General features: G+C 46.1%; 1 protein-coding gene across 1 annotated transcript; it reads right to left on the reverse strand.

Moving 5' to 3' along the window:
* Window positions 1-11277: 11277 nt before the first annotated feature.
* On the reverse strand, window positions 11278-25049 carry emilin3b (elastin microfibril interfacer 3b). Its single transcript, XM_084479256.1, has 6 exons — window positions 24668-25049; window positions 15601-15723; window positions 14418-14704; window positions 13679-14025; window positions 12867-13217; window positions 11278-12549 (listed from the first exon to the last, which is right to left on the reverse strand). The coding sequence occupies exons 1-6, from the start codon at window positions 24847-24849 to the stop codon at window positions 11404-11406; spliced, it is 2436 nt and encodes an 811-aa protein (XP_084335382.1). The 5' UTR covers window positions 24850-25049; the 3' UTR covers window positions 11278-11403.
* Window positions 25050-27273: the final 2224 nt, after the last annotated feature.

Below are 27273 nucleotides of genomic sequence, written 5' to 3' on the forward strand. Positions count from 1 at the left end.
GAGATCCAGTAAAACAAAACAAAAATACAATAAAAGAAAAGACATGAACCACCAGGATTATTTCTGTCAAAATGAAATTATAAATAAAATAATTTCAAATAAAAGCAAAAGAAGGAGATGCAACTGAATAAAAACTGTTGAGGAAATGTTTTTACAGTCCCTTGAAAGGATATCAAAAACGTATTCATATCTTGTTGATAGGGGAAGAAAAGAGAGAGGTTGGATGGTGTGGAAAGGAACAAAGCATAGGGACATCAATGTTAATGGTATAATACCTTTTAAGCAGGAACAGTGAAAAAGCATTAAAGGCATTCTATGGGGTTTCAAATCATTCGCACCAGTGCACAGGGAGTTCAGAGGGCCAAATATAGATTAGCACTTGACCTACCAGTGCATTAAAAGTCATTAGCACAATGCAGAAATCAATTTACCATTTAATTTAACAATTGGTGACCATTAACGGAACGCCACGATATAAATGTTTTTCGCAGATGTGTTTTTTCTTTTCGCTTCTTGTAAAAGCTCCAGTCATAGATGTACTTTCTAGACAGTAAAATATGGGTTACATTGATAAATAGTTTGATTGGATTAGGTATCATTTGTATAATGCTTACAGCAATTATATTGTAGACAGTGTCGATTGTCTGATTGGAGACAAACAAACTAAAAAGTCCTACAAATAAATGCCTCAAAAACTTTAGGATTCAAGTCAGCAGGTTCATTTATAGCTCTTGTTTTCGGAGATAGTTGAACTGCACCCGCATGTGTTTTAGCTTGGACTGCTTCCACATTGTACCTTCGTATTAGCTCCATCTGCCCAGATAAGAGGTAGACAGATAGCTCTGTGTCCCCTTTTAAACACTTAACCCTAACAGAGCCCTCATTGTCCAGCACTCTCTGGTGAGCTGAATGATAGCCGGCTGGTGAACATCCACTCAGCTATTCATAGACGCCAAGTCACATCTTCTGGAGAATGTTCTTTCTCTCTGAAAATCTTCAGAAATCTAATTCAGACACACAGTCTGCTCATTTGACAGCTGGGTAGTGTGAGTATATTGCTGTGTGTGTGTGTGTGTGTGTGTGTGTGTGTGTGTGTGTGTGTGTGTGTGTGTGTGTGTGTGACTGGGACAAAGATGCAGCTTGTTGGGATGTGCCTCCATTCCTCCATGGAAATAGCAGCTTGAGGCCGGACATAGAAGGAGAGGCAGCTTCAGAGGTACTGAACCCGGTCTCCTCTCGTTCCCTTTGGCATTGAGCACGATTACTCATCACAGCTGGTTAACAGAACCCACTGCACATCATTTAATTCAAAGCTAATTTCAGACAAAATTGTAGGATGAACTGTATAGTCCATGGCTCACTAAATCGTCCCTGCAGATACTTCTCTTGCATATGGAGCACTGGCTAGGCCATGTGTGCTTTTTTGTGTGTAAGTGTGCTCAAGTGTTCAGGAAAGGGGGGAAGGAAGTGCAGAAAGGCAGAGGGAGAGAAAGCGGCGGAAAGAGAGAGATTCTTGGCAGAGGCACAGAGCAGAATCCCAGTTGGAGTCGCCGCTTCTTAATGGAGCCAGTGAAACACAAGGCTTTGGTATGCTAACACTACTGTCGCTTAGCCGCCAGACGCGCACACACACACACACACTCTCGTGTCCAACCTTTTATTAATTCATCGACATCCCCAACCCTGAGTGCTCTGAGGCTTTGATGCTTGCACCAACGGCGCCAGTGCTGTGTGTGCACACGTGTATCAGCATGCATCCTCTCCCACGCTAGTTGTTTGTCCATTTTTGTTCATATCCCTCAGTTGATCAAGGTTACTCAAACATGTCCTTTGGTCTTTGTCTTTGTGTGTGTGTGTGTGTCAGAGAGGTTGGAAGCATTAGGTTCAGTGGTCCCTGACGTTGGGATCTCGACCCCACTTGGGGTACTCTGATATGCAAATGGTTAAATAACTGTTTCCTATACCCATGCCTATAGCATATCTGACTACTATTGAGCCTTTCAATGTGCTGAAGGTATGATATACGATCTGCAATCGGTGGCTCTCTGACTGCTCAATCACATGTTTGCACATGGCATTATCATCGCTCCACTACATGTGCATGAATGCAACACTTCTCAATGGTGGAGTCATTTAGGAGGGAGGGAGCAAGGAGGAAGGGAGCAGGGAGGAAGGGAGAAGGGAAGGAGGAAGGGGCTGTTTCTTTGGGGCCGTTTATCTTCAAAATATTCCTTTCTCTGCGACTCTCAAATCTTACCTGCAGCAGCTTTGAAGTCCCTGGTCAGGTATATCCAAATGGGGAAATGTATTTATAAATTTAAAGTTGATTATTTGTATCAAAGCTTTATCAAAGTTTGATAAAGAAGGAACATGCCCAGGAACTCTAGACTGGGCGTGGCAGTAGGACTATATGGTATGTGCTGTTTAATAATAATAATAATTAAACACCAACTGGTTCTAACTGCTGGGCAAGCCAGTGCCATCCCGATAGTATTTAAAAATATTATTAAATTGAATATCCTTTGCAGGCACACGCTCAAAGCAGGTCACCTAATAAATAAAGCTGTCTGAATGAGTTGGAACATTCCAGAAGGAGACAGAACAATTTGTGCATGTATTTTCACATTGCCAGGTGTTGCTCATAACACTACTTATCCAAGGCACATGTAGAAGACCCATAATTAGTGATCTGGCTCACACCTGTTTCTCCTACAGCAAACACAGGTGTCACTTAATTTATATATATGCTGAAATATATATTTGTCCATTCTAGAATAGAATGGACAAATAGGATGGAGCCCTATTAGTTGTAAAAGTAAATAAAGAAATAGGTTGTAAAATGTATTTAATCAAAGACATTTGATTAAATATATCTCATCATTCATTTTCCATGTCATCCTCTTCTTCATCTGAACTTTCTACACAGGTCGCCTGGTTTTCACACTCTGTCAGTTTACACATGTCTGTGCACCTGAGGCCATTTGAAAGACACTTACATTGTGGGAGTGAACATTTTTTGTGCAGTTGCAGGCGAGTAGATCCAGGACAGCTTCAGGTGCTGGCTGGCCTCCTCTGTTTCTATCTTCCATCATCTGCCAACGGGGCTTGGCACTTGTGGGTACTTTTCTAAACATCTTCTCCAAATACCAGCCTGATAGTTAGCTCACAGTGTGTGTTGCCTTAAGCTATCCTTGCATGCAGAAGGCCAAGTACTACATCCTCTACCATGTCAATGTATGACATCCAGAATGCAGAGAGCTCTCCATTGTTGTGACGGAGGTGTAGAAAGTCTGTCCACAGGGTTATCAGCTCAGCTGAGAGTGGACTTTTCAGCAGATATTTTCTTGGTTCAAGTCACTGGTCATGTCTTTCACATCCTCCAATAATGATTTGATCATCCCACTCCTCTCTGGAGCATTTTTCTGAACCCAGGGTGTGAACTCTTCCCATGCAAGTCTCATCAGTGCTTCTGAGATGTACTTGTGGACCCTGACTGCACGGTTATAGTGTTTACCGTCAAGGACTCCATTGATGGACCCCTATGCGACAACTCCAGCCTCTATGCATCTCCCTAAACCACTTTCCTATGATGGCTAAAGCTGACCCCACACTACAAGATAAATGTCCCGATATCGGGGCCGATTTGCCCCTTACGAGAATCGGGGTGGCGTTCCCATGGCAGCCGAATCGGGACGAAAATCGGCCAAGATTATCCTGTCTGCCGTAGTGTTCTAAGATAGAATCTCATAAACTTAAGACCTCCCGATCTCAAAATCGGGGTTATCCAACATGTTAGATATTTTCGGCATGTTGAGTGTGTAGTCAACATAATAGCGACGCACGCACACACAAACACACACGCAAAACACACACACACGCTGACCCGAAGGTGCTCCATCATGCCAAAGCGCATTCAATTCTCACTTTTAAATTTTCGTTTCCAAATATTTATTTAAAAACGAAAATATCTGTTTTAGTGCGTGTGTGTTAAATTAAATGTTTTTATATCCTAAACAAATTCCGTTGCAAATAGGAGGCGCGCAGCATCAATATCCTAACACAGACACATTTTGCAGATTGTAAATTGACATGATACATTGTAAACGTTCACAATCCTGCTCTATGCTCTGTGATATTTTGTTTATCATCATTTCTATTAACTTCTGCGAGGCGCATAAAGTGGTCATGTAGATCGGTCGTCTGCCCGTCTATTGCGCGTATCACACATGAGCAGATCTTGCACACAACGTCAGTCGTGTCCCTTGGCTGTCCTATTTGTTGTATATTTGTTGATGTTGTTATTGTCATGCGTGTTCTGGTTATTTGCGCATGATTAAACATGAGTCTTTATATGGCGATAAAACAAAGCTTTGTTGCGTTTTTTTTCCTTCTTTTTGAAGTGGGGATCGGGGGTGCGCCAACCCGGTTGGGACGTAAAGGGGGTGCGCAGGAATAAAAGTTTGGGAACCGCTGCTCTAGATCTACCATCTCTTGTCTCTCGATCTCTTGTCTCGTGCTGGATGACGTAGCCTACACGGCCGAGAATCGGATAAGATTATCCTGTAGTGTGGGGTGTTCCGTCTTGTGTTCTAATCTTATGTCGGATCAGAGAGCAAAAATCGGCTGCGATTCTCGTTAAGTGTGGGGTGTACTCCGACTCAAAAATCGCATAAGATAAAAAAATCGTGTAGTGTGGGGCAGCCTTAAGGCATTACATATGGCATGGAATGTCCCCATCCTGAGAAGAATGTTGGAGAACCATTCTCTGTGCTTCCAGGTTATCTCAGCGGCTTTTGCATAGTGCTTTTGAGTGCTTGATCCATGACTACAACTATTGTCTCTAGGTGCAGCTCCTTCCTGATAAGCTCTGATTGTTTCAGGATTTCAAACACTGTGTTCAACTCTGTGGCTGGTGAGTTAATGGTTGACAGATACCCAACAATGTCTTGTGAGATTGGTCCCTGGTCCCTGGTGCTGATATTAAAACCAGTCCAGCTGGGGATTGTCTGATTCTCTGGATCTGTTTGCCTTGCAAGTGCCCACACCATTGTGTCTTCTTTCTTGCAGTGTGTGTATGAGCTCAGTATTACCTGTCAGTGTTTTTACAGCATACGTGAGTACTAGAATGTGCTTTGGTGTTTTATGTTGACCACCTGTGACAGTGTATATTATGTGTATATTATGTCCTGACTAAATGATTGAACCAAAGCAGTGATCTTCTGTGTTTGAGTTTTGGTGTCAGGATTTCCAGTGAGCAGTCCAACGAGAAGCCATTCTAGTTGATCTGGTAAGGTGATATAACCACTATCTTTCACATCAGATGGATGAAATGGCCAGGGGGTCAAAGTCATCTCTGATGCCTAATCTATGATCTTGTTGACATTGGTTGACTTGGCCCTCCAAACGTTGAGTTCCATCAGCAGAGTTTGATTCTCCAAGACAACATCCCTTCCAGAAACAGTTTGAGGAACCATCAGTAATTTGGCTTTGTCATCTGGAAAGATATCGACATAATTTCCCAGCTCATTTTCAAGAGTCCTTCGAATGTTCTTCTTTGTTGAATCCCGCAGGCTTGTAACTCCACCAGATAGCATAAATGATGTGAGCTTTGTGACCAAAGAAGTGACCTGTACAACTGTTTTGTTGGGTATGATATCAGTTCTGATAGACACGAAAAGGTTTTTATAGGCTTCCCTTTCAATCCTTTTATACTCTTCATCACCATCTGTTCCTGCATCGTTATCTTGGTTCTTGGGCTCCTTTTTCTTGATGCACATTCTCTTAGTGTTTGGTCAGCATTTAATGTTACAGCTTGTGTGAGTTTTTCCCTTGACTTGGAGCCCTTTACAAACCTCTCTTTATTACAAAAAATGCAGATTGGATGATATACATCTGAAGATCTCCTACTTGGTCTTTTTGGTAAGCTATTCTTTGCAGCTTCATCTGTAATGTTTTCTGTGGCTTTCCTTTTCAGAGTCTCTAATTCTCTTTTCATTGTGAAGAGGCTCCGGCAATTTCTGTGATAGTGGATTCTTGGGACTTCTGTAGTGTATTCTAGCATGCATCAGGCCAGATATGTCCATGGCGACTAGGGAGGCATCCACTCATGTGTAGAGCCATTCATACACATATTAGCAGGTGTCTGAGAAGCCCAGAGACCAAGGCCACAAAACCAAGTTGTAATGCCTACACATAGCCACAAGGGACCAGCACTGAGTACACATATGGGTTTCCAGGAGGCGGGAGCTCAGCACCATGCTTAGCTAATCAGAGCACATTACAGAGGCCACGCCTTCCCATTATTAAAGTCACAACACATAGCTCAAGAGACCAGAACGCTCCAGGTAACGCATTTATCGGATGCCCTACTAAGCGTATCTCCACGCATGCTTATACAATTCCCCTCATTTTGCTTCGTAGATACCATACCGGACCTTTAACAAATAAAGTGAGTTAAAAGCAATCATGACTCGGCACTTCTTCTTCTAAAAGGTCTTTAGCAACATCGGTAATAGGGGCATAGTTTCTCACTTTGGCTGCATCAAGCAATGTTTTCCAGGATTTATAGTCTTTAAGACAAAATATTTCATCATCTTCTTTTGATGTTTCATGGTGTATGATACACACTTCAGATTTTTTGTACTGGCTGTCCATTCTGAATCCAGATCTAAATCTCCTCTACTCAGTTCTATTGTACAGGAGTATCCAACCATCACAGTAACTAAAAAGAAAATCACAAGGGTGGTGATGCAAACATTACAGGTTAATGAACAATTGTGTTGAAAAAAAGAAAGAAAAGGTTTGTTACTTGACATTACTTAAACCCAACCCATCATAACATAAGCTTAACCTGATGTCAATTACATCCTCTTGGAAATGTTGGAAGATGTCCAACAGATGTAGCTAGCTAGCCTGCACTGTAGCAGTTACTGTTACACTAGCCGTTTCTCAATACCAAGTACGCGGACTACGTTCTCGCGGACTTGGAAGTACGTACTTGGCAAGTCCGGACTTTCAAGTACGGACTTCCGAGAACGCGAGTACGCACCTGCAATTGGAACAGCAGCGGACTCGATGATGCATTCTGGGATATTTAACGGTCCCAAGTCCACACGAGTCACCTCCGATGCATCCTCGGTAGAACGGCCTCATCGAGAACGCATTGAGAACACTTCCGGGTTTTACGACAGTACTCGCGTACTCGCGTACTTGGAATTGGAACAGTGCTTGGGCTACCACTGATGACGTTTATCGAGAACGCAAGTACACGAGAACACACGAGAACGCGAATTGAGAAACGGCTACTGTTTAACCTGCAAGGGGGTCATCCCTATGTTCCCCGGATCCTATGTTCCCCGCTTTGTATGTGACCGGGAAGCGAATGTGTTTTTCGTAGGCGGAATCCGGAAGAATCATGAATATTACGATTACAGTTAGGGTTAGGGTTAGGAGTCAGCGTGCAAGTTTGTCGTGACCGGGGAACATAGGACCCAGGGAACATAGGTACGCTCCCCACTGTAGCAGTTACTCTTACTGTTACACTGTTTAACCTGCAAGCTAGCTAGCCTGCAAAAAACACCAAGCTAACATTAGCTACTGTTACAGGTACAGCTATAGGTATAATCTCGTCTATTCCCCATCAATTCACAAGCACAAGAGAAAAAGTATTTTTTACTTACATTTAATACCCCTGGAACTCATTGGAAGTTGATTGAAAATGGCATTGTTGGTAGTATTGTTATAACCAGTCAACTGAACCAACAATCTTTTCACAAAACTGACAAAACCTTGTCAAACTGTCAAAATCCATTAACATTCCGTGCATGAGCTACTTTCTGACATTCTAACTGAAAGTGGGTGAATATCAAAATACACAATATAATTATGTTAAACCACTTGTGGTTTAGTGTTATGTTGACAACACTATTGAAACAATTACTTTTTATTACAACTGTACATGAATAAATAGGCCATTTGGCCCTGGACTAATAGGGTATTCTATTTGTCCATTATATTGGCTCCATTCTATTTTGAAGACTTGTGCTGGCTGCACAAGTCTAATTTAAGGCTCTCAAATAAATAATCATCAGAGTGCCTTGAGTATTGAAGTTGTTGAGTTGTGTGTCCCTGGTGTTCTTTCATGCCACAGGGATAAAAGAAAGCATAAAGTTTAGGCAGAAATTGTGAGAAAATGTGTGTTATTTCTGGTTTAAAGAGGTCCTGTGACCTCTGTGTTTGTCAGACAGATTCACTGGGCTTACATGAAAGCCTAAAAGGTCCCCTTTCCAACGATACCAAGCACCATATTATAGAATATCGACAATATCCCTACCATGAGCCTAAAGCAGATATACACCGGATTCCAAAAACACAATTTATCTTAGGGGGTTAGTAACTTCATGAGCTGAAAAAAGTGATTTTGCTACCACCCCTGCACTGCTATCGTGATTTTTCTCGTACTAGGGGTGTATACCTTGCCAAAAATCACTATGAGACTTTGTCCCCCCAGATGATACCGATGGCCCAAATTTGGGGCCCTGGCTCATGGACTACTGTGGCAAACCCATTTTTGGGCTTTGGTGCCTTGGTGCACAGGTGTACCTGTGTTTTCCTGATGACACTCACACCAGTGAGTGCAAGGCGTGCAGGTGGGCGGGGCCTGACAGTGTTGCGGTTCGTATGTTTCTACCATGGCCAAGAACTTCAGGTGTGGCTCCTCCACACCTCCATTCATCCTCTCCTGCTCTTGTGCTGCATGCCCAGCAAGCCATCAAGCACATACCACCCCCCCCCCCACACACACCCCACACGCACACACACATGCACACACACACACACCCCTCCCCGAATCCAGCCCACATATCTGCCTCAACCCCCTTTCAGCCCCGCCCCCCACCACCCTTTGTCTCTGCTCATCTTTTTTTCTCTTTGATGACTTCTCTTCCCGATCCACTTCTTGTTTGTCGTTTCAGCAGTTTTCCTGTTATCTTCCCCTCAGCCCTCATACTGACGGATAGTGTGCCCCTCACTCTCCAACACCCCCCCCCCTGCCTTCCTGTATTAACATCCTCCTCCCCATTGTCCCCAAGCTGACCATTCAGCAATAATGGGCTGCACTAGACTCTGTTGTTATTTTGAGTCAAAAAGAATAAGACTATATATATATATTCTATTCATTTTTGTTAAGTTGCCGTATAGGTTGCTTATATTAAAACGGCTGTTGGTAAGATTTGAGAGTTGTAAAGAGATAGAGCAGAAATGATTCATTTGCATACCTGTGACTGACAGGCATGATGGATTCTCCGAACCAATCGGGGTAGAGATGGCCTGATTGGTCAGAAAATCGATATGAACTCAGGTAGGCATAGAGAACTCGAAACAGTGACAGCACATTTTACTTACTAATAGCCTGTGGTGGAATATGTACTATTTCTAGTTAAACAACACTGTAGAAATACTGTAAAAGTGTCAAATGATTAGCATCAAAATATACTTAATATAAAAGTACTCATTAAGCAAGGCTCATTTCAGAATAATTAATATTATATTATTGTATTATATATATTTCTGCATTAATATGTTAATATGTTCATCACTTTAATGCTGTGGTAATGGTGTAGCTCATTTTATGTATTTATACATATTTTATATACGGTACTTTACATATTGTTAATCTAAATCTTCAAAGTAACTAGTAACTGCTGGTAAATGAAATGGAGTAAATGTTACAATAATTGTGATTGAGATGTAATGGAGTCAGATTTGTTCTTAAAAAGAGTACTTGAGTAAATCTTTCCACGTTACTTTCCACAACACTGCTAATGAATGGCTATACTATTTATAAAAATAATGAACAATAATGGCTCTTGAACAATTGAGATGGACAAATGGATGAATAATAAATAGCATATGGCCAGAAACATGTTGTTAGTTAGTGTGTAGTTAAATATTAATCGTCGCTTTGTGGTCTCATTGAGCCAGACTTTATTTGTATGTAGTCTTATAAACTTATTTATTATTATTTTACCTGAAGGGAGTATGCATCCCCTATCTGCCGCTAAACTGTTAACACACCTTTAACTAATAGCATCTTAAATAGGGCTCTTGTATATACACCCTTTATGATTCATCCCCTTATTCTTCACAAAGGACTTCCTCCTCGTAATCATTAGCTAACAGATAACTTCCTTGTCAGTGAGTCAAAATGGCTTTCTGATCTGATCTTTCCGCTTGCTCAGCTCAGCACTTACGCCATGTGATCATTAACTCTCCCAACTGGTCTGCTGTACTCTCTGTAGGGATTCTACAATCCCAGGCTCTATGATTAACTGTCAGACACTTCTAATCAAAGAGGGATGCTCCCACTGCAAACTATATGCTGATGCTCTGGGAATTCTGCAGCGTATGCTTCCCGATTATGACAGCATTGGCCATCAGTCGTAAATCACGTTTACGCCTTTCCAGATCAACAATGGATGCGTCTAAACCAAGATACTTATGTGCAGTGAATAGAAACAAGCATTAGTTAGCATTTTTAAAATAGTATATGCATCATTATTCAACCACAGTCCTTATGAAATGTTGGATTTATTCATCATGCCGACAATGGATATCAGAACTCAAAGTCTTTGTTTTGACCATTTAGTGACGTTAAAATGTCTACTTCCATGTCTATTGTCATGTCTGCACGGGTGTAACATCATACATTCAAGTCAAAAATAATGCACAGCACTCCAGCTTGTTGGATTACAATACAATTGCCTCCTACCATGCAAATGTGTTTCCACTGTCCCCTGTTGGTGAGTTTGGAAACTAACAAATAAAAAGTATGCCTTTGCATGAATGACACAATATGTCAACAGAGAAATAATTTTCAATTTTATACAAGTGGTAAACAAAGATTTATAAAAATGCATAGCACCAAGTTGACATACAGTATGTTTAAAGGATTGAGTGTGCTTGCCAGTACAAACCCATAGCAGCTTATTAGTTCCATAGCATTTGTGCTGTTGTGTTATTTCAAACGTCTTTAAAACAAACAGTTTAACATTTTAACATAGCATTTGCTTCACATAAGTTAAAATAAAAGTTGAAAACAGACAACGAATGAAAACAAAACATCGACAATCAAAGAAAAACATGACAAATGCCCTATTGAATAAAAACTCCAGCTATACAACTGTTTGTGTATGCCTTCCATTGTCTTCCCCCTCCTATCAATTCACTGAACTGAAACCCAAGACAGCTGGGTGATCTAGGCCAGGGGCTTATGGGAAATGGCTTTCACTGGCCTGGCTGATTTGTATCTATGCAGACAGGGTGGAAGAGAGTGGAAGAAAGGCTGTTGAATTCTCTCGAGCCGAAAGAGAAGAAATATGTTATTTTTGTCCCGTAACAAAGATGCTACTTGTCTCCGTTCTGATTGGCCGCCACATTAGCCGCACAGTCTTTGATCTCGCCCTTCAGCTCAGCGAGCTGTTCCGAGTGGTCGGACAGAGTGCCGCTCACCTGGGCCAGGTAGGAGTCCGAGTGTCTCTCCAGCTCTGCCCGGATCTTCTCCAGGTGCTCCGCCAGCTCTCCCAGGCTGGAACACTGGCCCTCCACCTGGCTCACCCGGCTATCCACATCCTTCACCTCTTTCTGAACACCCAGCGTTGTGCTCCTGCACCCCTGGAGCTCTCCAGACAGCCTCCTCCTCAAGGCCACGAGCTCCGCCTTCAGCTGGGCGAGTCGCCTCTCCCCCGCCCCGAAGACAGTGGCCTGGTGGCCCACCAGCCTGGTGATGCCGAGCATTTGGTTGGACAGCTGGTTCTCCCTCTGCTCCCAGGTGGTGTTGGCCTGACCCACTTCCTTAGCGATGTAGCTGACCGAGTCTCTCAGCCCCTTGAGGGTGCGGTTCACAGAGTTGATGTTGACCTTGAGCAGGGTGATCTCCCCCTGCACCGAGCCCTCCGTCTCCTCCTGGGCGATGCGGAGCAGCAGGTTCTGCAGGGTGCCGTTCAGGCGGTCCAGCTGGTCGGCGTGCGTGTCCAGGCGGCCGCTCACCTTCTTCTCCACCTCCCCGCACCCGTCCTCCCCCTGGGCCACGGCCACGCCCGCCGCCACCGGGGTGGAGGGCGAGCAGGAGGAGGTGCAGAGCAGCTCCAGGTCTATCAGCTGCTTCTGGATGCCGTCCAGGTCTCCCTCCACCCTGCGTCTCACCGACTCGATCTCCGTCTCCAGCGCCGGCACCACGTGGCCCTCCAGCAGGGCCGGGGCGGTGGCGTTGCTGAGCTCCTCCACGGCCACAAACACCCTCTCCTCCAGGGTCTTCAGCTTCTCCTCCAGCAGGGTCTTGAAGCCGTCCAGACCCCCGGGGACCGTGGCCAGGCCGTCCAGCCCGCCGTCGGTGCCGTTCAGGCGGCCCTCCATGTCCACCAGGCGCGCCTCGATGAGGGTCTCCACGTGGACGCTGTGGTCGGTGAGGGCCGTCTGCAGCTGCCTCTGGGACTCGGTCAGACCCTTGACGGACTCCTCCAGGAGGAGCACGCGACGGGACAGGCTGTTCACCTGCAGGAAGGGTTCCACATCAATCTGTTCTATCACCACAGCATTCTCTGATGGCTCATTTAAATATAGACATTATTAACGCTTGCATTTAAAATACTGCATTTATAATCACTAAAGTTATCACTAATCACTAAGTCAAAAGTTAAATCAAATAAGCTTTTTCTCCCTTGCATTAAAAAAAATAATTTTGCATGCATTTTAGCCTCCTGTCATTTAACCAGTTTTTTCATTGAAGCTATCCCGAATAATACAAAACAAATGGCAATTTCAAAAGCGTGTGCATGTATTTAACCGGTGCACCTGAGCGTGGTAGCTACCTGTCCACAGCAGCTCTCGGTGAGAGTGAGACCCTGGATCTGGGCCTGCAGGGTGCCCAGCTCCTCCCGGATGCCCGTCTCCCTGCCGTCCAGAGACTGCTGCATCTGCTCCTGGCCGTCCACGTGCTCCCGCTGGCACTGCTGCTGCACCGCCACGATCCTCTCGTCGCAGTGGCTCTCCAGCCCCGTGAGGCGCCTCTCGAAGCCGTCCAGGATGTCGGCGCGCACGCCCGCCAGCTTGGCGTCCAGGATCTCCTCCAGGAGAACAGAGGCCCGGGAGCCCGGGATGGGCCTCCCGCTCGCCGCTTCCATCAGACTCTTGAGCTGGCCGTCGTGTCCGAGAACCATTCCCTGTGGAGGCAGGGGGAGGAAAGCAAACATGGTTTAATCACCCATCACCTAGCTCACCCAAATCACTTTTTCCACTTAAATTTAAAGACTTCCCAGTGTGTGCAATTTGTGCAATTTGACTTGTAGATCACAATATTGAATTTAATACATTGACAGAATAATATAAAGGTTAAATAAATGTACGACGTTCATGGTAAATGTATTGCAAAGGATTCTATCATTTTCAAAAAGGCCCAGGGCTATTAGGTTTATTGTTCACGCTGTTCACAACCAACTGTCTCTATCAGTGTTTATTCATAGCCTCATAAATCATAACACTTTCCATGACTAATCATAGGCCCACAGACCTTTTGAACTTGGTTAAATAGAATGGATTGATTGATAGAGCCAAAACATAGACATCATTGTACAATCATTACACGATAGCAATGACTCAGTACACAGGCAGTGCGTCGCCATACCTGGATCTCCTCCAGGACGTGCGCCTTGGCCCGCAGCTCGTTCTTCACCTCCGTGACCCGGCCCTCCAGGTCCCCCAGGCCGGCGAAGCCCTCCACCCCGTCCAGCCGGCCCCCCGTCCCCTCGGGGAACACCCCTAAGCCCACCGAGGAGTCCGCCAGCCGGGGGGAGTTGGCGATGAGGGTGCTGAGGATCTTGGTGGTGTCCTCCCTGAGGGAGGTCCGCATGCGGTCCTCCAGGCTCACCACCACCCCGTTCAGGGTGTCCAGACCCTGGGTCAGGCGGCGCAGGTTGTCCTCCATGCGGTCCAGCCTCTCGCCGCTCACCCCGGACCCCCCGAACCTGCTGCCTGCACAGCGGAAGAATACAGAGACAGAGGTCAACGACAGAGACAGAGGTCAACGACAGAGACAGAGGTCAAAGACAGAGACAGAGGTCAAAGACAGAGACAGAGGTCAAAGACAGAACAGGAGATCAAAGACAGAAACAACGTTTATTTGGAGCGTAGTGGCCAGGGTGTTCAAATCCCAGGCGAAAGTTGTTGGGTTCAATCCCTAATGTCCGCAGCCTACCCGCAGGCATCCCTGAGCAGGATGCACGATTAAAAAAGGCTTTGCTGAATTGCAATACTCTAGGAACTTAGTACACTGCTATTCACCCACAATACATAAATTAATTATATTGGTACAAATGTAGTGTGTAAGTAATTGGACTGTTTTGAAAGCATCCCTATGTCCTCACCTTGGTTTGGTTTTCCACTGCCATGTATGCTGGGGATGGGCCTGCCTGGTTCTATCTGGCCCTCCCCGGGTTTGTGGTCCACGGTGGGTCTGGGACCATGGGGGTAGCCCCTCAGGCCTGGTCGGTGAGGGGAAGCAGCTCCCTTGGAGGGGGGCAACGTGCCGTCGGGCATGGGCGTGGAACCCTCGTGACAGTTTTCACCAGAGAATCCGGGACAACACCTCCACTCCAGCTCAGTGATGGTCTTGTGGCCGACCTTGTATGTGGGCTTGTAAAAGGTCCGGTACCTGCAGAGCACATGGAGAGGCCAGCGAGTTAGCCTCAACACACTCCTTTAACTTTATATTCATAGTCTGAGCTAGGATGCTTTGAGATTTGTGCGTTTGGATGGATTCAATAAGAGCCCAGATCCAGGGAGAATAAGAGCAGATGTAATGGGTTGAATTGGTTCTCAATTGGATTAACTGTAGATTGGAGGGAGATAAAGGCACCCAATTCAAACTAGATTTTCTTTTCAATTAAATAGAAGTTTAAAAGTCCCCCAGTTTTTTTGATTGTATTTATCTTGCTTTAGTTATTTTAAACTACTTTTGATTGTGCGCACTCACACACACACACACACACACACACACACACACACACACACACACACAATAAATATAAACAACACAATAAAAAAACAACAACAACAATGAAGTAAAATTAATATATTTTGATATAATTTGGGTTTAAATATATTGAATCAGAATCAGGTCCAAATTCAGGCAATGACCATTTCAATATTTGTCAATTCATTCATCGAAATAAAAATTACAAGGACAAACACGTTGTTTGTGTTGGCCAATAACTTTTACAGGGATAGTAATACAGCGGTTTATTAACACTGTACTCTCCCGGGTTTCTCTGTAGAGAATCACCATCGATAATCACATGTGTGGAGGGCAAGGGCTTTTCTAAAGTAAACACCGTTGACACTAGAGGGCAGCAAATATGCATTGCTTTGTTTTAAAACGCGTAATGCGCTGGGGTTGAATGACGCGTACAGCATGGTTAGCCTAGGTAAATCAGTGATTCAGAAATGTGTTTCTTGAGAATTATATCTTAAATGTAAGCAGTACAATGAATTCATTCTCAATTGAATATACATTTGTAGTCAGACGTTAGGGGTTTTCTTCCCACTTACATAACCACTGGACACTTCTGTCCCCAGATGCACTTGGTGGTGTACTCCGCCTTCACGTAGGTGGCCACTCCGTCCTGCATGGTGCAGGTGATGTTCCTCTGGACCACGTAGGCACAGTGGTTTCTGGAGGGAACACAAGAAGCAAATGCACTTAGGTCTATAGGTCTATATGTCTGTGGGACACTTATTAATTAAATATCTCCACCAAACCCTATACGGCGTAAAACTGCCCGGACTCACAATATATCTCAAACTCAATTGCAAACTCAATGGCAAAACACTTGTGTTTACCCTTCCACCTGCGATTAGAATTAGAATCAAGTTTTCGACTTGTGGAATAGAAAATAAAGTAGGTTTGCCCACCACCACAAAAAAAGTCTATATATTTATGAAGGCAGTATAATAAAGGTCAATACGTTCAAAACCTGGTTAGATGGAAAGGCCCAAAACAACAATGCTGGGCATTTGTCCAGTGAATAATCAGTGTGAAGCTAATCAGGCTTGATTAGCTGCAGGTGGAGCATCATGACCTCTGGCACCGCCGTGGTGTCTGGGTTAAAACGTGACTCATTTTGCGGTCTTGGTGTTTGTGCTTTTGATTCCCTTGTTTGTCTCTCTCCTTTCTTCATTCTCTTCGACGTTTGCACTTCTAACTCTGTGTTTGTCGACATAGTACCACGACCATCCTTGTGGTTGAATCATTCTGCTTACAGCGCGCTGTAATCGCGGCATAAGTAACCCAATGAAGGATCTGAGGGCGAACCAACAGCGGTTTGCAATCTGGAAGCGTGAGCTTGTGTGAGCTTGTGCAAAGCCACATAAAACGTCCCCATTAGAACTATTACAGCTCTGCTGTTGCGTCATACTGGACAGGCGTGTGATGGTGTGTGATGGTTTGTTTTTGTGCACATACGTATTTGTGTGTGTGTGTGCCTGTGTGTCTACATGTGTGTGTGTGTGTGTGAGTGTGTGTTTTTGTGGATTTGGGTGTGTGGTGTATGTGCATGCCCCTGTGTCTCTTTCCCACATGTTCTCCCTTCTTTTGCCAGTGCAGTCATAGCAACTGGTAAATGTTCCGTGGCCCCGTGTGCAGCCCAGGGAGCGCGCTGCGCTGTGCTCTTTAGACTTACATGTGAAGCATTTCTCCCATTCGGAGGGGAGAGTCCCCTAACACATGCAGCACTGAGCACTACTCAACAGCTGTTTCAGCACACACAGGAGTGTTTGAATAGAGGAGTGGGGGGGGGGGGGGGGGGTCAATATGCCAACTCAACAGGTTCTAAGGGCTAGCAGAGAGGGCAGATTGTGTGTGTGTGTGTGTGTGTGTGTGTGTGTGTGTGTGTGTGTGTGTGTGTGTGTGTGTGTGTGTGTGTGTGTGTGTGTGTGTGTGTGTGTGTGTGTGTGTGTGTAGGAAGGCATATGATCTTATTTGTGTGCGTGTGAGTGCATGCACATGCATGCACGTGCATGCATGTCCGTGCCCGTATATGTGCGTGCATCTGTTTGCATGCATGTTGTTGACACATGTTAATAGGGGTTGGAAACAGCGGCAGCCGTCAGTCTGACTGAACTCTTTCATACCAGACTGACAACTTGTTGCCAAATCATGTGCTCGTAAGTGGTTAGCCAGAAATGTGGTGACTTGATGTGGTATTATTGGATGTTTTTTAAGTACTTAGGCATGACACATCGTCACGTTTTGGTGAAGAGAACCTCACTGGAAACATAAACACCACACAGAAGGTGCTGGGGGGGGGGGGGGGAGGGGGAGGGGGGGCAAAGGGCAAAGGTTAACTCAATGTTATTCAGGGAATATCTTCATTCCTGTGAAGCGTTGGTTGACGAGCGTCAGAATGATCTAGTGAATCTAGATTTAATAGCTACTTTCCAGCGCATTAAAACACAGGTAGTGGCTCAATGAGTTTGCACCGTGCGACTACCAGACCAGACACATGCAGGCACCTGTCTGACAGCTGATGGAGAGCAGACTGTGTCTGACACTGACTTGACCAGCAGAGTCAAAACTGATCACCTTTGTTTGACAGGTGCACATCTGGGAAGAGCTTGCGACCTTCAGACCAACAGAATGGCACGCATGCATACACACACACACACACACACACACACACACACACACATGGATACTCCCATCACATCGACACACACACATACCAGAAGCAGACAGCATGGTGTGCAGGAATCCAGATGTACTAAAAAAAAAATGCTCCTCTCCCACAATATTTCTACATTTCTTCCTTTCACTCCCTTTTGCACCTAGTCTATTAATGCTCCACTCCATCATGTGATTTTATCACTCTGTAATCAGCTCGTATTACTTTTGTTCACAGGTCTTGGTTTCTGTTTGTGATTTTCTGCACTAGCAGGTGTCTTCCATAAAAAGCATGCAGTCGTCTCACACATCTAAAATATACATCTACAGTTCGATGGCAGACCAGCTCAAACCTGGGTGTAACGGGTTTGTTTCACTTTTCTTTTGCTTCATATTTGCTTCCACCAATCGTGTTGCTGGAGGAGGGGATCCATAAGGGAGTAATTGACAATCACAAAACTGTCAGCAGCAGTAAACCGTCTGTAAACGTATCAATTCAACACTGACTGTATCGACCGGTCACTGTAGAAAATAAAATGCCGTTATTAAAGTCCCCTTTAGAAAGCTTCATCCACTTGTGCGAATAAGTTTTCGTCAGTAGAAAGGAAACAGGAAACGAGGCATAATTTCGCCCCTTGCAGTTTCTGGGTTCGGGTCCAGGCTCTGTGCCGTCTCCAACCACAAGTTCTGCTATAACATATTAGGACTGCTGGAGCTGAAATTAAGCACACAGAGACCTTGCTGCTTTAGCAGTGAGAGTGTTTTGATGAACCCTCTCTCTCTGTATGCTACAGACTGGGGTCTGCGGCTGCCAAGGGTCAGGTGCTGTGCACTGGCAGAATAGGAGTTTATGAAAATTGAATGAGACACAGACATACTTGGATGGGTGTGATGAGCTGTAGGTAAGACGCAACCTATGGTTGAATTGTGTGGAATTTTAGATGCATTCACATGTGTATGCAGTATGCATGCACACGCAATGCATGCATACCTGAGTGCACATACACACACACTCGCACAAACACACATGCACACACACGCCCAAATGCATTCCGCTGACACACACTGCTTTCACGTTCAAAACGGATTGTTTTGAATGTTTTGAAATGTGATTTTTATTGTGACAAGCATTTCCTTAAACATGCGGGTGTGAACACTCCAACGGCACAGCTGTACACTATGAGGGTTGTGGAAACCAAAAGTACAAAGTACAGTTTCTATGTGAATGCACCGCAATGATTGAGAACACAGACAGAAAATATTTCCGGTGGCACGTGGGCCTCACTGACAGAGCAATCCCACCACATCAGAGGTCAGCCTCACAGCATGGCAAGGGCAGACATCTGAAACCCTCTGTAAGGGCGTTAAGTGGTCACATGCAGCAAAGAGAAAGGGATGGAGATATTAATAACAGTTGCTTAGGTGATCTTTCTCTCCCCGTCTCTCTCTTCGCCTCACTTGTGCTGTGTGTGTGTGTGTGTGTGTGTGTGTGTGGGTGTGCGTGTGTGTGTGCCTATGTGTGCATATCTGAGCATTTACATATTGTAAACAATAATGTCTGCATGTGAGGGCACATGTGAAGGTCTGCGTGTGTGCGTGCACATGAGCGGATGGCTCCTCTTTCTGTGTGTGATTGGGTTGCACTGTATATCCACAGTGGGGGCTTATGGCGAGGCCACCTGTGGCCAGCTTGGCGTTCCCTAGCTATACTGCGATGGAAGGTGCTTATGGTAACCCCCAAAGGAATATAGATGATCGATGTCCTGCACTGACACCCCGTGTGCAACGGTGATATTCCACACACACCGGCGGGAAATGAAAAAATGAAAGGCAGGGAAATATAGTTTTTATATGTTAGTCACACCTCATCTGTCAAGATGCAACTGGTTCGGGTTAGTCGGGGTGTCTGTTGGGGCAGGGTGTTGCTCGTCTCTCAGCTCGGGTCTGGAGCTGTGGCTATGATGAAACCGCAGAGAACAACCCAAGAGTGCCATCGAGAGAGATAAAGGTACATGCAATCAATCAATACATCAATATATATGTATCATTTTTTTTCATGCGTTCCTAGCCTGTGTAATCAATCATTTTTAATCTGCCTTTCATAATCTGGTGCTCTGAGAGTGGAATGAAACTTATTTTTGTGAAGCAGAAAGCTACTTGACAAACTCTTTCAATAACCGTTAATATTATTTTTACGATGCACTTTAAAACCCCGGCTGAGCAACACATGAGCCCACCCTAGCCCCCCCGGCCACGCCCATCTTTGTCACCAGTCAAGGTAAATAAACTCAGTCCTTGTTCAGAGTGAGTAATGCCCCCCACCCCCACCACCCCCACCACCCCTTCATAACACTGCGACTCTCCATGCCAGAAGCCTGTCTCCAGACCGTGTCATTTTCTAACTCCAGGTCTGGTCCCACTGTAAATATTTCCAGTATAAAGTTTCACTTCTGAAATCCCATCACAGGCTGTCAGGCTCCCCTCCTGGGAACAGCAGCATTCCCATCTCAAGATGCTCACATGGAGTGCTTTAGCACATAATATTGTTGCTTCTGGACCCGCCCTGTGCTGCTGGTGTCCACACCAAATGCCCCACTCTCGGTCAATCCTGTTGTATTAGTCCTATGTTAGCTGTTTGGATCCTTATATAATTCCATGGCCTTTCTCGATTGGCTCCCTGATAGTAGTGCTTTGTCCTGCGCTGCGATTGGTGCTTTTGACACTCTGGACCATGAAGCCCCGCCCCCCGTCACCCCTGACCACCTGGTCACCTGCGAGTTCCAGGCTGTTTGATCCCAGACCCGATACCGCCGGCCCCGGACAGATTTATGACCGGGGCGGCCCTTAAGGTCGACCGTGGAATCCATAACAGGTCATTTGACATAGCAACGTCATTTCTGTGGGCTAATAAGTCTCCTTGGAGGCTTGCCGTTTCCTTCTAAGGCTTTTTAATGAAACTCTATTGCTCTCCAACTGACAGGTCTCACGGGTCCCGTGGTGCGAGGTTGATTGACACTGTTGTTACTGCTAATTAACCAGACAGCGATACTCCCAGCACTAGGACCCAGGACCCAGAGGGATCATTCTGACAGTTGGAGGCACGAGGTCAACTTAGAGCCAGCCACGGCTATAGCTGTAGGCTTTAAGGTTGAACACATTTGAACACATGAACATTTTTTGGGATTGAAACATCAGATGATGAAATTGGATCACTTGGATAGGAAACCCTGCCCTGTTGTGAGAGGCATAGAGTAGATCAGACATTGTATGTCGTTCAGCCGATATAGTCATGTCCATTCTCTGTCGTCATGTTTTCTTTCGGTAGTATGCTAAGAGGCTAAACCACCGGTAGTAAAAACCATTCCAATAACTTTGTTATAATCCTTTGGCATTTCCTGAGGTACAAAATCTGCTCCGGGTAAGAAGTTATGAAGGAGTTTTTAAGAAACTGTAATACCGATATTGAGTAAAGCAAATGCCAAGGTACTTATAAACTGGGATCTAGCCGTCCTACTTTATTACTCTTAAGTCTGATTTGAGAAACTAGGCTAATAACTGACTTTCAACAAATGTTGACTGTCAGTTCCATTTAGCTGTTCACCAACCAAATGAGTGAGGTTTAAACCTCATGAAGCCAAACTCATAGACAAAGCCGGTTTTACTTTGAATTAGAATTTGAATTAGGATCCTAAAGAGAAGTAAGGGCTAAGAGAGGGGAGAAGGAGCCGTAGATCGGCCGTTGACGTCAACCTGTCATGAACCTGAGCAGGAGACTGGCTGCTTGCTCTACTTCCACCGCACGCCTGATACAAATGTACAGCACCGACCCATGACCCATGACCCCTGACCTCCGCCAACCCAGTCACCTTTACCCCCTTGACCTGTGTCTAATTCATCATGGGTGGAAGCTCTTCAGAAAATGATTTGTTTTGTCTAGGAGCATCAAGATATGTTGAGTCACAGACGAACAAACCGAAAATACAAGGAATACAAACAAAAACAGCACAAGTAACTGGCATGTGGCTTCTGAGATGATTTTTAACTGCAGATCGGGTAGAAGTTGTAAGTTGATTGGCATTTTGTACCTGATTAGATGTCACAGTTGCTGAATGCAACACTGCACTTGACTTGAGTGACTGTGACTACAATATGCCATATGCCCTCGCTGAATATCAGACAAAACAATAAGGACAAATGTTGAGAGGAACATGCAGTGCACAACACGACAGCTGTGGAATTGTAAATAGACAGGGTGGATAAAGAGTGGGTGGCTTGTTATTTCCACTGACACTGTGTGATCGGTATGTCATCATTAGGTTTCACACGCTTGTAAATGACTACAAACTCACACACACACACACACACACACACACACACACATCAAGAATCACAACTGGGAGTGCACAAAGGAAAAGTAGAGAGAGTCCAGAAAATCCCAGAGAAAGCGAGTGCACATGCAAGTACAAAAACAAACACACTCTCCTCCACACGTTTTGGCACACGTGCGATCGTGCACTTTCTATTTCCACTGAGCAGGCAGACCACAACAACTGAGCTCATGTGTCGTGCACTGCTGTGTGTGAACAGACCCCCCCCGCCCCCCCCCACCTCCTAGGGTCTAGCTATGTCCAGCACGGGTCAACTCACCTCACACAAACACTACTGTGGGGGTGACCTCAAACATGATGTCTCATGGAAGAATGTTATGACTACCCGCCCCCCCCGCCCCCCCCCCCCCCCCCCCCCACACGCACACACACACACACACACACACACACATACACACATACACACATACACACTGTCCTCTCCCCTCGCTCTCCTCTCCCCTCTCTGAATATGAAGAAATATGTTTTACTATGGATGGTTGAAGCCTGCTGGCACAGAATCTGCATTTACATGTTAAAGCTTCCCCTAAAATTAGGGGGAGGGGGGCCATGGGGGACGAAACCTGAACTTCTGCGACAATTTCCGGTGCTGTTTTTTGACGGGAATCCCGCTTTTCATGCAGTGTGTGTGTGTGTGTGTGTATGAATATGTGTGTGTGTGTGTGTGTGTATTTGTGTGAGTGAGTGTGCGTGTGTGTGTGTGTGTGTGTGTGTGTGTGTGTGTGTGTGTGTGTGTGTGTGTGTGTGTGTGTGTGTGTGTGGTGGCGTTCTGGTATTAATAGATGTGTTGGCGCCAATGTCGCCAAGGTAAACAGTCTCATGCCAGACTGTCACATGCAGCCCGCATACATTCATCTTCATGCAACACGTAGCATCCACATTAACACCTCCAAGGGAGGAATAAACGTCTCTATATATAGCGCTTTGGACGCAGAGTGATAAACGGTGATGACTGAGTATGCAAAAGTGAATGAGGGGGGATCAGTGAAGATTAGTTATAATGTTAGTTAAGGTCATACATATATAGGAAATGTTTCCGTGAAGGACTTGGCTTTGAAGCATAGAGCATAGAGGGTGAAGTATACGGGATGTTTGCAGAATTACAGCGATACCAAAATGTGAAATTGGTAAAGGAATGGGCTTTGGGCGATCTGGCTGATAATACTATTATTACTATTTATTATTCAAACATTGAGTGGACATTTTTATAATTTTTCATGAATGAGTTGGTAGGGGTTAGACAGCTCGCTGAATGATCAAACATTGGGGATTTAATCCAGAACCATTGGGTAAGAGTATGTTTCTCAGACCATCACAGGTCTGGGATCCTACCACTACAGGTCTGGGGGTCGTACCAATGAAGTTCTGGGGGTCGTACCACTACAGGTCTGGGGGTCGAACCACTACAGGTCTCGGGTCCTAAATGCTATGCAGAGCTGGGTCGTGGAGAGTCTGCCGAGGAAGTTTGAGTGGAGCAGCAAGTAGCATGGGGATGGGGGGGGGGGGGGGGGGGGGTCAGTCCAAAGCCATTCTCTGGTGGGGGAGGGCAGGCAAAGAGAGTCATGGGACGGAAAAGTGACGTGAACCCAACGGCACTGATGGGCCAAATATCAATCAGCACCCTCCAAGCAAAAATAATACAGCGAGTCTTTGTTTCATCACGTAGCTTCACGACTCAATAATACATGGCATTGTGATTCCTCCTCTGCTTATTTGGTTTAAATGTCATGTCGTAGCGACGTGTTTTCATTGGGCTGGACTCACTGATTAAAATGGAAAAATATGTATATTTGAACCCATTGGTGCTATTGGCTGAAAACTGAATTGATCAATCTCTGACCAGGACCCTGATGTCTGCCAATGGACTGTTGCTGTTATGTAGCTGGTGAGTTGCACCACTCCCTTCTGGGCCGGGGGTACCCACTTGCTCTGCTGAACGTCTGCCTTTAACTCAGTCCTACACACACACACACACGCACGCACGCACGCACTCACGCACGCACGCGCGCACGCGCGCACACATCACATCACATCACATCACATCTCAGATCAATATTCCTGTCGCCAGCTCAGCACCCCCTTCACCCCGTCCCTCCCCTGTAGCCTGGAGCCCACAAGGATGGCTTTGTCTTCACCCGTGGCCCGTGTCATTGTCGCTGCGCTACAGGCTAATGTTTACCCTGGACCGCAGATGGTTTAAAGTGTGAACCGCAGGGCTGCTGGTGTCGGTCGGTCGGGGGGGGGGGGGGGGGGGGGCAGAGGAAAAACAGAGAGGCAATTCACGACGCGCTGAGTGAACCCCGGCTAGAACGGCTAACCAAAGCCATACTGCCGTAATCGGCCAGTGACATGTGTTGCCCGTGGGAGGGATACAGTACAGAGGCGGGGGTCCCCCTACTCGCAATACCCAGCACTCAGAGGACTCACTTGGCAGCCCGGCGTAGAAAAAAACGCGAAACACATTTATTTCTATTGGCAGAGAATTGAATCCCCCCCAACCCCCCCTACCCCCCCCCCCTACTCCGTGACAGGCTCAGACCCTCGGACGACCAGGACTTGGGACACTTACTTGTGACGTGTCATGGGCTTGTTCGGTATGAGCTGGGGGTTGACGCCAGCCTTGAACAGGTTGAATCGGTTTCCATAGAAGGGGTTGACATGGCCCCCGTAATACGTCCCTTTGCCGTCCACGGCGGCCAGCCACGCCGTGAGGAGGAGCAGCGCGGCGGAGAGCGCCACCAGACGTCCCATCTCGGTCCCTTGGTGTTTTTGGTTTAGTTTCACTTTTGCGGCCGACGAACTGCAGCCTCGGGTTCTGGTCCCTCAAAACTCAAAGAAAATCAACAAGGAGTGTGTGTGTGTGTGTGTGTGTGTGGGAGCGCCACGGCTGGCTGGGTGCGCACAGGGGCGGTGTTGGAGGGGGTCCCCCGCTGTGTGTGCAGAGCGGTCCTGTTGTTCAGCAGGCCCGGGGGGACGCGTGGAGCCCAAACAGCTGGAGGATCTGCAGCATCTCGCCCCGCGAACGTCTTCAGCTCTCGCTCTCCGGCAGCACACTCAAGTGCACAGTGAGGGAGAGAGGGGAGAGCTATCCAAGGAAGGGAAGAAAAAAAAAAAAAAGGGTGGGGGGAAAAAAAGAAAAAGGCATGAGGGGCAAGGAACATACAACACAAAGGTGTGCTGGAGGAGGAGGTCGGGAGAGGGGGGGGGGGGGGGGGGGGGGAGGAGAGAGAGAGAGAGAGAGAGGACCAGATGAGGGGGAAAAAAAAGGAAATACAGGGCTGGTGTGCGTGTGTGAGTGTGTGTGTGTGTGTGTGTGTGTGTGTGAGTGTATGTGAGTGAGAGTGTGAGTTTAAGAGCCAAACACACTTTCAGTTACGTGTGTGTGTGTGTGTGTGTGTGTGTGTATGTGAGAGTGTGTGCGAACGTGTGAATATGTGTGTGTCTGTGTATGAGTGTGTGTGTGTATATCTAAGACCTGGTGACTAGGCTAAGCCCTCCAAGTTCTGTGCACTGTGTATGTGAATGTGTGTGTGTGTGTGTCTGTGTGAAAGTGAGAGAGTGAGAGAGGGAGAGGGAGAGAAAGTAGCCTGCTACCCCACACTGCCTCTGAAGGGGCCGGCAGACAGACAGCCCCCATTTACATATCCCACCCCAACTCAGCTCAGACTGCACTGCATACAGGGGGACAGCCCATAATGTGTCTTTCACTCAAGTCCTCTCTCTCACTCTCTCTCTCGCTGTCTCTCTCTCTCTGAAACACATGCAGAATCTCATACACACGTAAAGGCTTCTGGTTGTTACCAACAGATCGCACCCCACCAAAATCTCTGTCATTCATCACTCATCTCTCTCTTTCCCTCCGTCTCTCTCTCTCTCTCTCTCTCTCACATTCTCTCGCTCCCGCTCGCTCTCTCCATTCATGCGTTGCCTACCTTCAATCAGTCGGCTCGCCGCGGGACTCTCAGATATGTTTTTGACTATTTTCAGTTTGTAAGGGGAGCAGCTGTACATCAAAACGGGGGGGGGGAGGGTAGGGGCGGGGGTGGGTGGGGCGGTTTCCAGTGTGCAGTGCCGTGTGCAGGGCTCTGGCGTGCCCAGCTCAGACGACACCGCTCCAGAGACAATGGACCACCTCCTCGCCACAGTCCCTCATTAGAATTCCAGACCAAGGCTTCGGTTTATATCTAACCCCCCCCGCCCTCCCCTCCTGCCCCTGTCCCCCAACTACTAACTGCCAAACTATTCCAAATATTCAGAAAAATGACAAGAGGAGGAAATGAATACAGTAATGGAATAGATTTGTCTGAACTCTTACTTTGTCCATGAGGAGAGTAGTTCACTTAAAATTGTTTATGAACACAAAGCCCATTCATTTCTTCTCCCCAAAACATTTTCTACTTTAAAAACTGCACTAAAACCTTTTGTTGTTTGCATTAAAAGTAGCCATTAAAACTACTCATCCTTGAATATTCAAAGTGTGTGTGTGTGTGTGTGTGTGTGTGTGTGTGTGCGTGTGCATGTGCATGTGCGTGTGTGTGTGTATGTGCGTGTGCGTGTGCGTGTGTGTGCCCAGACAGTGGTTTGCAGAGACACAGGTGTCTCAAGGACCCTTTTTGTTTGGCCGGCTATCCTAAGATGTCTCTTCTCACCTGGGTGTTGACTGACCCCCGCTTGGGCCTCACTGTTGACTCTTCATTTACCGGTCATTGTGAAAGGAAAACACACAGCGGGCCCCTGAGTACACAGCACACACGCAAACCACTAAAGCAGGGAAGATGCCTGAAATGTCCCTGAACACTTCACAGGAGCGTCTGCAAAGGTTCAAATGCACAGGGCTGGGGAGGGTCCCACTAACTATCACCACACACACTCGGGTGAACTGCCTTTCTCTGTAACCAGTTAACTTATACACAACACAGTCTTTCAATGGCTGCTGTAGTGTCAGAAGTGTTCTTTTCTTAAGTGATGGTTATCATACAAAAGCACAGGAACAGAGCAAACTGAGGCATTTCCGGGATGATTATTGATTTTGTTTCTTTCAGAGAAAACAATCATTATTTTAAAAATGTACAGCAATCTAATCATGTTTGCATCCATGCTGACAAGCCTAGATGCTAACAAGCTCAAAAAGGAGGATATTGAGAAGGAAACTGGATGAGCTATAAATGTTAGTGG

This window comes from Micromesistius poutassou, assembly GCF_964030765.1.
Source record: "Micromesistius poutassou genome assembly, chromosome: 15".
NCBI lineage: Eukaryota > Metazoa > Chordata > Actinopteri > Gadiformes > Gadidae > Micromesistius > Micromesistius poutassou.